This window comes from Haliotis rufescens, unplaced genomic scaffold (genome assembly GCF_023055435.1).
Source record: "Haliotis rufescens isolate VD_foot unplaced genomic scaffold, xgHalRufe1.0.p SCAF_9, whole genome shotgun sequence".
Classification (NCBI taxonomy): domain Eukaryota; kingdom Metazoa; phylum Mollusca; class Gastropoda; order Lepetellida; family Haliotidae; genus Haliotis; species Haliotis rufescens.
Genome location: NW_025964383.1, coordinates 23,882,006 through 23,896,299, shown reverse-complemented (window position 1 = coordinate 23,896,299; position 14,294 = coordinate 23,882,006). Strand labels below are relative to the sequence as shown.

General features: G+C 39.5%; 1 protein-coding gene across 6 annotated transcripts in view; it reads left to right on the top strand.

Annotated features, from left to right (window-relative positions):
• Window positions 1-14,294, top strand: part of LOC124116950 (protein glass-like) — a 55,057-nt gene that overhangs the window by 28,005 nt on the left and 12,758 nt on the right. The window contains exon 2 of one of the 6 annotated variants that reach the window (XM_046478610.2): window positions 9,484-10,572. The exons of 4 other annotated variants lie outside the window; for them this stretch is intronic. In XM_046478610.2, the coding sequence (XP_046334566.1) occupies window positions 9,484-9,809 (326 nt within the window). In that variant the 3' untranslated portion in view covers window positions 9,810-10,572. Of the gene's footprint in view, window positions 1-2,905; window positions 3,525-9,483; window positions 10,573-14,294 lie in introns of those variants that run through there. One more of the 6 variants, XM_046478608.2, reaches the window with a different exon arrangement.

Sequence of the window (14,294 nt, the reverse complement as noted above, 5' to 3'; positions counted from 1 at the left end):
TTTTTTTGGTTTGTTTTACGCCGCACTCAGCAATATTCCAGCTATATGACAGCAGTCTGTAAATAATTGAGTTTAGACCAGACAATCCAGTGATTAATATCATGAGCATCGATCCACGCAATTGGTATGTCATGCTTCAAGGAATCCTGACCACCCGATCCCGTTAGTCTCCTTTTACGACAAGCATGGTCGCCTTTTACGGCAAGCATGGATTCCTGAAGACCTATTCTACCCCAGATCTTCACGGGTCCAACTTTAGAGTGTATATATATAGATATATATATAGATACATTAGACCTTGAATCTGAAGCATTATTGAGTCCAGAAGCATGGACTAAGAGTTTGTTTATTATATTTTTTTATTATTTTTTTTACCTGCATGGGAAGCTGTTGATAATATCTGATTCTCTTATTTGCTATGATCACTGAACCGTAACACCCATTGATTTTGATATGGCTGTTGTCATGGATATGTGCTTGATGTCATCGTTTGGTTATTTAAGTGACATTTAGTCACAAACTAGTTCAGTCTAAGGCGGCATGGGTGTGATGAGTTGCATTTCTTTGTTGTGCCAGGATCTGCTGATTGTGGTTAATTAAATCCTATGTTCACACTGATTAATATTCTGTGTCAGTTCCATAGCAGTACTGACCGCCTCCATGGTCTAATGGTAGAGGCGTCTGCCCAAGAGCTGAAGTTCCGGGGTTCGATCCCTGACCGCGTCATACCAAAAGACGTTAAAAGATGGTACTTGTTGTTACCCTGTCTGGCGCTCGGCATTAAGGGGCTAAAACAAGGACTGGTCGGCTCGGAGTCAGTATACTGTGTCTGAGTGGGGTATTCATGTTAAACTGTGGCATGGTATCTCAGTGAGCTAGCACTATAAATCGGCATCAGTACGGACTAGTACAAGCAGCCACACAAACACATACACGTACATGCATGTCGCTATATAAGTGCAATAATCTTGGACGCGACGTTAAATCCCATTTCACCTCACCTCACCATGGCAGTACTGTTGGATCTCACCGGTAAATGTCTGATTGTTGCCACTTCCTCTTGCCACTCCATGATTGACAAGAAATTGAAGTTCACACATAGAACAAAAGAAGATTCTGGTTCAACATCATGTTTACTCATTCAATAAATCTGCAATTCTCTTCCGGCCCTGAAAGGTATTTGCTGCATACTCGAAGCTTTATAGGACTAAAAAATACCACAATACTTCCACAAGAAAGTGTGATGGCAAATGATCGTGATGTAACTGTCATCGTGGAGTTTGGCAAGGTTGGCGGAATGCCCATTTATAATTTCAAAATAAGTTGCTGATTTGCTAATTAATATTTTGATGATACGCACAAGTTTTATTTTTGTAGCTTATCTGTAATGTTCATTACGTATTAGATATGCTTGGTTTTTATTTTACTGCATATTTCTGCATTTCTGATGCGTATTTTGCGCAGATACGCAGCTTATCTGGAGCTCTGTGGACACTGAACGAAAAGAATATTTCTTTCCAGAATAGATATGTCAGCTAGATGTGCAATCTACCACTTTGATTGGTTTTAATAATGCAAACAGAATTAGTGGGAGATTTTATTGATGCATAATTATGTAATGTACCCAGTGATCATGTTTACCTCAGGCGGTTTACACATGGGAACTGTGTTTACCTAGTTCATGATGTTCATGAAGACTTTTATATTGCATATTGTGTACTTTCTGTGGGAAGAAATTGTGCATGTTATTGAAGGTGTGTATGTGCAGTTTGTTGACAACTTTCATCAAATGGGAATCAATAAATATTGTTTAATAATCATATTTTATATTTCATTTGTTTACTGGACATTGTGTGTCCTGGGTGCCGTTGTACAAAGAGATCTTAGCGCTAAGGTGATCGTAACCCCATATGTTAACATAGACTTACGACAGTCGTGCTTAAGTCGTTTTGTATAACGGCACCTTGGTTCTCAGGCAGTACTTGTTGCTAGTTTATCTTAAGTAACACAGACACCTTGGTAGGTACTCACTAATTAGGTCAGACAACTTTGAGCAGGACTTGTACTCTGTTGGGGCACGGTGGCCCCCGCCTTCAAAGGCCCTGCAATTCACTGTGCAAAATGGGCACTGTCCCTTGGCGCGCCAGAATTCATGAGTTCAACTCCTAGTTTGCCCCAATTATGTTTTTAGGTTTGTCAGCACCATACCTGTGGGTTTCACCAAATCCCCCCATCACTACAGGCTTACCTCCCAAAGTAAGCAGGGGCCGGTCGGGTAGCCTCGTGGTTAAAGCGTTCGCTCGTCACGCCGAAGACCCGGGTTTGAATCCCGACGTGGGTACAATTTGTGAAGCCCATTTCTGGTGTCCCCCGCCGTGATATTGCTGGAATTTTGCTAAAAGTGGTGTAAAACCATACTCACTCACTCACTCAAAGTTAGCAGACATTCAGTGATATAACTAGAATACTGCTCACAGCAACGTTAAACCAAATTCACTCACTCACAACAGTTTCTTGCCAAGCAAAAATGTCTCATAATATGATAAGCTGGTATTTCACCAATACATTAAGGCAAGAAGGTTTTAGTTCATTGTTTACAGAAATTCACAAACGACCACATAGTAAAGTCACCAACCTTCCTTCAAATCTATATGATCTACCAATCCACTGATTTACAGAGTATTGATCATGTTGATAACATTTTGTTTTCTGTTTCATGTAATATATATATATAACTGGTTCAAAAGAGTAACTTGTGATAAAACTCACTTTGATTCGTTTTGTTTCTTTAAGTCTGGAAATACCAAGACAGTTCCAAGGTTTTGTAAAAAGCAGGAATTCATATGAAAATAAAAGAGTTCCATTCATTTTCTTGGCCTCAGATTTGACTTTTTGTTACTTTCAGGTAATGGCTGTGTATATGCAAGGCAGGCATTAACTGAAAGTACAATGAGTTTGGATTCTAGCCCAGCACAAGCACCCAAGGGACATGCTCTCCACTCAGAAAATCTCTTTCCTTTAGGGGAAGATTTGTTTTTCCAGCAAGTAACCTTTGACACATCTAGAAACAAAAATTCCAAACAGTTTCAGTGTGAAATTTGTGGGAAGCAGTTCACAGAGTCTGGAACCAAGAAGGTTCATTTTGAGTCTGTGCACAACCATGCTGTGTTTCCATGTGAGTGTGGAAAGGTGTACAAATACATGAGAGCTTTGAGAAGACACAGAAACTCAGGGACCTGTGAGCTGCATCAGGGAACATGAGCAGGCGAGTCTTGTTCTTGTCCATTGAAAGTCTGGGACCTGTGAACTGATGGGGAGTGATGTTCTTGAATGCTAGAAAGCCCCAGATTTGGGATCTATTTTAAAGAATGTGATAAGGTGGCTAATGTTCCTTGTCCATAGATATAGAAGAACACTTGAGGACTGCCTCAGAGAATGTGATAAGTTGACTAGGGCTGGGACGAGTCCAAATTTACTACCCGGGTACCCACCCCCCTATTACCCGACCCTACCCGGGTACCTACTGTAGGTCTCAGGAGACGTCTCAAAATGTCCGATTGGGAACATTTTTAGCATAGCCCAGGCAAAACGTATTTAGATACATGTATTAAACAATCTGGTCATTCATACGCTGAATCTGAATTAAGTTATATCCTTATTCAACCATATGAAAAATCAGAAGGAATGGGTGCACAGTCAGAAAGAAATGCGAACATTAGTGACTTTAGTATAACCATCGAGTTCTAGATAATTTTTGTCATTAAACAATATATCATGTGACTAACCATGGGTCCGGGTAGTCCTGTGGGTACCGGGGTTCTACTCAGTACCCACCCGCCTTGGGTACTCGAGTTACCCGTCCCAGCCCTAAAGTTGACATACGTTTTAGTTGGGCCATGGCTGTATAACAGACACCCCCAGAAAGCATCTTCAACACAGTTGTTACATGTTTTGAATGTTGTTTATAACCGCAGTCACTCTGGCCCTGATTACTACAAAAAACTTGTACAGATAAGGAACTCTTCAGTGAAAGAAGTGAATCCTTATTTTTAGGTCAAATAGTATGGCTTGAATATTTCTGGAAAATTAAGTAATAAGAAACATGCTGTTCTTTGTTGGGCCTGGACTTGAAGTCTTCCCAAGGAATATAATGTGGGGATTGCAACAATCTTTTTACAAAGAAATGAACATGCATAGAAAGACAGGGAAATTGTGAACTGCAAAAAGGAATATTAAGGGAATATGACGTGAATATTAAAATAATTATGGGACATGTTAACAGCAATAAGGTATATTTTGTCTGGGTTCACAGATACCCAGGTCCACAAACAGATTCCAGTTTCCCTGGATAGAGAAAAATATGAAACGTAAATTCGGGTTATTCTGAATGTCCCTCTTCAAGCTTTGGTATCCACATGGTCAATGGGGGGCGCGGGTGGCCCAGTCGTCTAAGGCGCCGCAATTCGCTGTGCAGAGTTGCGTCCATTGGGCACGCCAGAAACCTATGATTGTGGGTTCGAATCCCGGTTCGTCCCGATTATGTTTCTAGGTTTGTCAGCACCATACCCATGCTCGTGGGTTTCACCGAAGTGGTAAATGTCTTAGACCTGCATCACTTCGGGCTTTCCTCCCACATTAAGCTGACACGCCGTGATATGACTGAAATACTGTTAAAAGCGGTGTTAACCCCAACTCACTCACTCACATGGTCAATGTTTGAGAAAAAATAAATTGCAAGGCTGTCATCAGGACCTACAGACTATTGAAGCTGCAGGTCCCGACTAAACTTTTCAGGCCCTCATTTCTAAAACTGCAGCTTCTTGTCACAAATATGTTGACACGACACGTAAACTTACTGCAGGCCCTTAGGACCCATAGCAATTTGAAACTACGGGCCCGACATGAAATCTACCCGCCACAGGCCATCTAGCAGGCTGTTATTTCCAACAGGGGCGGTCGGGTAGCCTAGTGGTTAAAGCATTCGCTCGTCACGCCGAAGACCCGGGTTCGATTCCCGACATGGGTACAATGTGTGAAGCTCATTTCTGGTGTCCCCCACCGTGATATTGCTGGAATATTTGCTAAAAGCGGCGTAAAACCATACACACCAATACCATAAAACCTCTCTACCAGCCAGAGCTTGTCCAATCAGGTTTTTCAAACATAGATCTGATATTTTAAACAATCTTATGTCAGTTGCACAGCAATGTCTTTAAAATCATCGTTCGAAATGCCCCTGCAGTATTTGTGAAATTTAATAACAGTGAGGATAAAGTTGTGCTCATAAAATATTTACCAAAATAGAAGCTTTGTTACATGAAGCATCACAAGAAACGCCCCTTATTATGATGCCAGGAACCATTTACTCCCAATGACAGGGATGTGGTAGTGTCAGGTGGTCCAAGTTCATTTTAAAGCCATTTTTAAAGATGTCATCATATGTGACGCAATTATCACCAGCTAGTGTTGTGCAGCACAACCACACTATTGGATATACAGCTGTACGAGAGGACCTGATTCAAACCATTTATGAGTGCTTCGTACACTTTTATCTGGAAATTTCATTACCGAAAAAATCCAATTCACATTTTGTATTTTATGCTTATGACGTACCGTATTTGACATAATAAGCGCCCAGGGCGCTCTCAAAATTAGAAATAAGGGGCTCTTATTAGAATATTATATTGGTGAAAAAAACAGAGTTGAAAGATAAATTTTGTGGTTTATGCCGACAGCCTGAAATGTTTATATACGAGAGATATATTTTTCCAGAACTTAATTGCCCATAATTGTGGGTGCATATAACACACAAGTGTGTATTATACGCGAATAAATAAGTCTTGTGTACATTGATCAATCGGAAGGGGTGCTAATTGGGATTGTTCACTAGCCAATATATTAGCAAATATCGCCGTGGGCGCTTATTACGTCGAATACGGTATTTGGAAATTCCAAGATGGGGGTTGTGAATCTGTAAGTGGACCAGACAGATGCCACTAGACCACATGTTTAAACTGACATCATTTACTGTCAGCAGTGGCATTTGGGTAAGTGATTTATGATGGAAAATTATGTTTTCAGTTGTCAAAGTGTAAGTAATTCTATTCATGATCCCTATTTCTGTGGTAGTATGTTTTTGGGAATACATCGATATTTTAATTCCACACATTCCACACATCAGAAATATCTAGAGAATGGACAGGGTATGGCTTTGTTACTGTCACGAAACGGAAATTACCAACCATGTCACATAAACGTCATGCATTTTAAAGTAAATTAGTCATTCAGTTTTGCTGAAATTGTCTTTCATAAATGAATGAATTTTTGGAGATATAACTGATTTGACGTCACTACCGTATTTGACGTAATAAGCCTCCAGGGCGCTCTCAAAATTGGAAATAGGGGGCTCTTATTAGAATATAATTTTGGTGAGAAAAAAAAGACAGTTAAAAGATTGTAAATATTGTGGTTTATGCTGACACCCTAGAATGATACAAAAGAAAAGTCTTTGCGTATTATAAACGACAAATATATTTTTTCAAAATTTAATTGCCCATAATTAAGGGTGCATTTAACATACGAGTGCGTATTCTACACAAATAAAAAGGTCTTGTGTACATTGGTCAATCGGAAGGGGTGCTAATTGGGATTGTACACTAGCCAATATAGCAGAAAATATCGCCGTGGGCACTTATTAGAGTGGATCGCTTATTACGTGGAATACTGTAAATGCAAATAAATATACTTGTACCCTATGTGTTTCTAGCCCACAACATTCAACTTTATATACATTATCATTAACTGAAGCAGGAAGAAGCATTACAAGCCAACAAGTACAATATCAAGTCAAGAAAAAAAGTTATTCTTTTCGAAATAATCTAGTTTTGTGATAAGTTTGGTGTATAACTCCTTAAACCAGTGGTAAAAATTCAGAATCTTTTTTAACTTTCATGACAACGCATTTAGTAAAGCTTAATGTGTGTGTAAGGTCCAGCGTCTCCACAGATCCAGTCAGATTTATACTCCACCTGTACTCTCCGAATATCCCTGTCAATAGTGAGTAGTATATATGACAACATTTGATAAACTAACACGCTTAAGAATAATGATCACTTCTGGTGCCATCTTGGCTACTGCACTGGTAATGTGATGTGTTTTCAAGACGTGGAATAATTAAAACAAATTTAAATTTTATTTTTAAAATAGAAATAATAACAAAACATGAGGCAGACTTTATCATGATGCAGGCAGAGCCTGAGAACCAAAACTATTTAATTTTTTTTAGCGTAAACCTACCACTTTTTCTTATAGTATTTTAGGTATCTTGCTGTCACATAGTACCCTTGTGAGAGGTAGTACTTACAAGTGAGACCAGCCTAGAGGTTTTACATTGGAATTGTAAAACCTAATTTTTACAATTGAATTGTTTAAACAGAGTTTTAATATGCATCTAATCTAATTCCAAGTCACAATGATGTGTTTTAAATGACAATTCCATGACGTGACGCGAAACTGCAACCTCACATATCACATTTAGTGTTGTAACCCAATGTATTCCCTGAGTCACCGGGGCAGGTGGTGAAAGGGTGTTCAATCTCACATGTCATGACTTTAGTTGTCTGCATTCTGCACTTGGTCTTTCTCTTGCCCACTTTCACTGAATTTGTTTGATACCGCGACAACTGTATTGTTTCACTATGAGCCATCCTGGTGTTTTCTTGTTCTTTGTGGTATTTCCCACATGTAGACGGTTGGGGTTGTAAAACCTTCAGCCCTCGGGCTTTTCCCTTACTTGAGGTTTTACATTTTCAACCAAAATTTTCAACTAAAATGGATAGTTTTAACTATAATATGCAACATGAGGCAGGGATTTTTCTGCATCTGTTTGAGTTGAGGCCACTCTTGCTTTTTGGCTTTTTGGCTATTAGCCTATTATGGCTAAGATTTCAAATTTACATTGAAGAGAATCAACCATTGACACCATAAACTTGGAATGTATTTCGAACTAGAACTAAATGTCTTTTATATGAAACATGAAATCTACACTATTTATTATTTTTAACAGTTCAAACAGCCATACATCCCCCATCTTACATCCTCCAGTTCTCACAATGTAATTTTTTTTACTCCATTCCATTTTTGTAAGCATACAAGACTAGGGCTGGCTATCGATACAGATCATAGAGATTGATAATCAATAACTGAATATTGATCAATTATCGGTACATATTGGAGAAGTTTTGTTTGTTTGTTTGTTTGTTGTTTTAACGCCATACTCAGCAATATTCCAGCTATATGACAGCCTGTCGGAGAAGTAACTCCTAACGGAGAAGTAGCAAATATGAAAAAAAACCAAAACCCAAAAATAACATACTTCATGCCACTTCATGCACGGATCACTTTGTGGATATTTAAGTTATAACAAAAACAGTTGCTTTCCGTCTTTGGCTTTGACATTATTGACAATAACCAGTCTGTTTGGGTAAATTTATACTTTATTTCAGCACAGTTGTTTATGTGAGATATCATCGATGAGACTATTTTCATATCGATAATCGTTAATACTTCTTTCCATCGACGATAATTCCAATTGGCGATCTTTATAGCAAGCCCTATCCAGACGCAATATTATTCTTCAAGTCAAACTTGTGATGATGTGACCTAACACGCCAGTGCTCCTGAGGTTCCTAACATGCAGGGGAAGTTGTAAGATGTTAATGGATGTATCACTGATTATGTGTGTGTGTAGGCTTTAGCCGAGTGGTTAAAGCATTCGCCAGTCACGCCAAAGACCCGGGTTCGATTCCCCAGGGTACAATGTGTGAAGCCCATTTCTGGTGTCCCCTTCCGTGATATTGCTGGAATAATGCTAAAAGCGATGTAAAATCATACTCACTCACTTTAATTTTTTCATCTACATGGATGTCATGGAAAATCAAATTTTAATCTTAATAAAAACAACTGATGAAACACTTCATAGTGTGTTTGTTATACATATATTTTATCCTCATGATATCTATCAAAATATTTGATAGTGTTGGGTGACAAGATGGCAACTGCTGTCATTTTATTTTCTCAGTGATGTGTCGCCTTCAGGTCATGGACGCTTTCAAATCATCACTAGTTCTGAAGAGGCGTTACGCTGTTACTTAAGAGGTGCAATAGTATGCTCATAGCAGTATTTGTTCTCAATACACTTACGGGAAAGGATGGATTTCCTGCCGATAGGGCGGGACGGACCTTGTTCCCGAAAACAATTGGTGTCATCAATGATTTTCGGTGATCCATTCGTATAATGGTCACTACAGTTTTGCCTATTACGCCCATTGGAATCTGTTTTGGTAGATGAATTGTGACTGGTTATTCTCTGGCTTTGACGTTTCATGATGTTTGGTGCGATTCTTTACCTTGCTTCCAGCAAGTCCCTCAAATTTCTACCTCATGACCAGCCTCCATCACTGTAGGTGTTTGTTTTGTTTTCAGGTCAGGATTTGTCCAGACCTTCAGGTCAGACCACAGGTCAAGGTCATTTGTTTTACCCTTTTGGACAACAGCCCCATGACCCGAGATTTCCCTTCTCTGACCATTCAGAAACAGTTTCCTACGGGAAGCGGCAGTGGCAGTGTGATGAGTGTGGCAAGAGTTTCACCAACCCTAGCAACCGGAAATACCACATGGAGGCTGTGCATGGGATAGGAAATGTCAAGACATATGTTTGTGTTTGTGGGAAGGTGTACAAGTACCCCAGGGGGCTGTTTGGTCATAGGAAAAAGTGTGCCATAGCGATTCAGCAGGGAAATAATTTATGAACGGTTGTTTGAAGACAGTGATGTAGTGATGTTGTGGAAGGGTTCTATTAGCAAGGGTACATAAGTCCTTTAAAATTTGTACTCTGCAGTAATTAAATACACCCTGAAACTTGAACACCTTTAAACTCTATTGTTAATGAAGATGTAATTACTAAAGCTTATAATGTCAATCACTGAATTGTCTGGTCTAGACTTGATTATGTACAGACCGCTGTCATATAGCTGTAATATTGCTGAGTGTGGTGTTAAACAACAAACAAACAAACAAACAAACAAAACTCAAGCTGAAGATCCTGGCAGATTCCTCATTGGGATTAATGATCTAATGTCGTTACTCCATCGACCCAAGAAGAACTTGATACAGTTTTATTGTTTTCAGGACTTAAGTGTTTATGAGTGTTCACTGTGACTGAATGAATGTTTGGTGATGCATCATAATCAAGTTCAATTTGTTGGAATTCACTTTCGAAAAGCTTTGAAAAGGACTATCAGTATCTTTCTAGTTCAGGTAAATAGGCGGGATTTGATGAAACACAGCTGATAATTAGTCTGCTAGTTATGAGACTAGTGAAAATCTGAATGGACTGCCTGTTTCCTAAAAAGTTCTACCTTTTACATAAACCACAAGTCAGTTGTAGAGACTAACATTTTTAGTCCACTAGTCCTTACAATGATAACATATAGCAAAACCCTTAGAAATAGCAAATTTCTACAAGTCCTTATGATACCTTAACTATTGGGCAGTTTGGCAAGGACTACAGGACTTGTGCCAATTTCTAACACTGCAAGTTGAAATGAGGGTGGTGGGGTAGCCTAGTAGTTAAAGTGTTCACTCATCACAACTACGACCTGGGTTCGATTCCCAACAAGGGCACAATGTGTTTTCCCTGCCATGATATTGCTGGAATATTGCTGGAATATTGCTTAGAGTGGAATAAAACCATGCTTACTCATTCACTCACTCATCCCAAATGAAATGTGTCTGCCTCTGTGAGGCAGAGCCCTTCTGTACTGGACATGATTGTGTTCAAGAAGGAACCCTCAAAGGAACGATTCTATTTATTTCTGAATTGTTCATGTTAACAATGATCCTGTTAACAATGATCCTGTTAACAATGATCCTGTTGGAAGTTCATGTTTTGTCTTCTGTACGCTATGTGAAATAAATCATCTATTGTTTATATCTTTCATATGAATTATGTTTAATTTTGCGGTAGTCTGTGGATAGGTGCAAGATTCTTATTGTTGAAAGAAAGATGCTTCACAACAATCACATTCACACAAATGTCAATCTATATGAGTCTGATCAAATGTGGAAATGAACCTGGTGAGATTGATAAATGGTTCACCTGCTTCTCAGTGTGTAGAATGTGCTGTTAATGGCTTACAGCATTTAACTGAAAGGTTGGTGATGCAGCATCAAGCAGTAATGACTCACATAGGATGTTTGACTGAAAGGTTGGTGATGCAGCATCAAGCAGTAATGACTCACATAGGATGTTTGACTGAAAGGTTGGTGATGCAGCATCAAGCAGTAATGACTCACATAGGACATTAACTGAAAGGTTGGTGATGCAGCATCAAGCAGTAATGACTCACATAGGATGTTTGACTGAAAGGTTGGTGATGCAGCATCAAGCAGTAATGACTCACATAGGATGTTTGACTGAAAGGTTGGTGATGCAGCATCAAGCAGTAATGACTCACATAGGACATTAACTGAAAGGTTGGTGATGCAGCATCAAGCAGTAATGACTCACATAGGATGTTTGACTGAAAGGTTGGTGATGCAGCATCAAGCAGTATTGACTCACATAGGATGTTTGACTGAAAGGTTGCTGATGCAGCATCAAGCAGTAATGACTCACATAGGATGTTTAACTGAAAGGTTGGTGATGCAGCATCAAGCAGTAATGACTCACATAGGACATTAACTGAAAAGTTGGTGATGCAGCATCAAGCAGTAATGACTCACATAGGACATTACCTGAAAGGTTGGTGATGCAGCATCAAGCAGTAATGACTCACATCGGACATTAACTGAAAGGTTGGTGATGCAGCATCAAGCAGTAATGACTCACATTGGACATTAACTGAAAGGTTGGTGATGCAGCATCAAGCAGTAATGACTCACATCGGATGTATAACTGAAAGGTTGGTGATGCAGCATCAAGCAGTAATGACTCACATTTGATGTTTAACTGAAAGGTTGCTGATGCAGCATCAAGCAGTAATGACTCACATTGGATGTTTAACTGAAAGGTTGGTGATGCAGCATCAAGCAGTAATGACTCACATTTGATGTTTAACTGAAAGGTTGGTGATGCAGCACCAAGCAGTAATGACTCACATTTGATGTTAACTGAAAGGTTGGTGATGCAGCATCAAGCAGTAATGACTCACTTAGGATGTTTAACTGAAAGGTTGGTGATGCAGCATCATTCAGTAATGACTCACATTTGATGTTTAACTGAAAAGTTGGTGATGCAGCATCAAGCAGTAATGACTCACATAGGACATTAACTGAAAGGTTGGTGATGCAGCATCAAGCAGAAATGACTCACTTAGGATGTTTAACTGAAAGGTTGGTGATGCAGCATCAAGCAGTAATGACTCACATAGGACATTAACTGAAAAGTTGGTGATGCAGCATCAAGCAGTAATGACTCACATTGGATGTTTAACTGAAAGGTTGGTGATGCAGCATCAAGCAGTAATGACTCACATAGGACATTAACTGAAAAGTTGGTGATGCAGCATCAAGCAGTAATGACTCACATAGGACATTAACTGAAAGGTTGGTGATGCAGCATCAAGCAGTAATGACTCACTTAGGACACTAACTGAAAGGTTGGTGATGCAGCATCAAGCAGTAATGACTCACTTAGGATGTTTAACTGAAAGGTTGGTGATGCAGCATCAAGCAGTAATGACTCACATAGGACATTAACTGAAAAGTTGGTGATGCAGCATCAAGCAGTAATGACTCACATTGGATGTTTAACTGAAAGGTTGGTGATGCAGCATCAAGCAGTAATGACTCACATAGGACATTAACTGAAAGGTTGGTGATGCAGCATCAAGCAGTAATGACTCACATAGGACATTAACTGAAAGGTTGGTGATGCAGCATCATGCAGTAATGACTCACATAGGACATTAACTGAAAGGTTGCTGATGCAGCATCAAGCAGTAATGACTCACATAGGACATTAACTGAAAAGTTGGTGATGCAGCATCAAGCAGTAATGACTTACATTTGATGTTTAACTGAAAGGTTGGTGATGCAGCATCAAGCAGTAATGACTCACATAGGACATTAACTGAAAAGTTGGTGATGTAGCATCAAGCAGTAATGACTCACATAGGACATTAACTGAAAGGTTGGTGATGCAGCATCAAGCCGTAATGACTCACATAGGATGTTTAACTGAAAGGCTTGTGATGCAGCATCAAGCAGTTATGACTCACATTGGATGTTTAACTGAAAGGCTTGTGATGCAGCATCAAGCAGTAATGACTCACATTGGACGTTTAACTGAAAGGCTTGTGATGCAGCATCAAGCAGTTATGACTCACATTGGACGTTTAACTGAAAGGTTGGTGATGCAGCATCAAGCAGTAATGACTCATATTGGATGTTTACCTGAAAGGCTTGTGATGCAGCATCAAGCAGTTATGACTCACATTGGATGTTTACCTGAAAGGCTTGTGATGCAGCATCAAGCAGTAATGACTCACATAGGATGTTTACCTGAAAGACTTGTGATGCAGCATCAAGCAGTAATGACTCACATAGGATGTTTACCTGAAAGGCTTGTGATGCAGCATCAAGCAGTAATGACTCTCATAGGATGTTTACCTGAAAGACTTGTGATGCAGCATCAAGCAGTAATGACTCACATTGGACGTTTAACTGAAAGGCTTGTGATGCAGCATCAAGCAGTAATGACTCACATTTGATGTTAAACTGAAAGGTTGGTGATGCAGCATCAAGCAGTAATGACTCACATTTGATGTTTAACTGAAAGGCTTGTGATGCAGCATCAAGCAGTAATGACTCACATTTGATGTTTAACTGAAAGGTTGGTGATGCAGCATCAAGCAGTAATGACTCACATTTGATGTTTAACTGAAAGGTTGGTGATGCAGCATCAAGCAGTAATGACTCACTTAGGAGATTAACTGAAAAGTTGGTGATGCAGCATCAAGCAGTAATGACTCACATAGGACATTAACTGAACGGTTTGTGATGCAGCATCAAGCAGTAATGACTCACATAGGATGTTTGACTGAAAGGTTGGTGATGCAGCATCAAGCAGTAATGACTCACATTTGATGTTTAACTGAAAGGTTGGTGATGCAGCATCAAGCAGTAATGACTCACATTTGATGTTTAACTGAAAGGTTGGTGATGCAGCATCAAGCAGTAATGACTCACATTGGATGTTTAACTGAAAGGCTTGTGATGCAGCATCAAGCAGT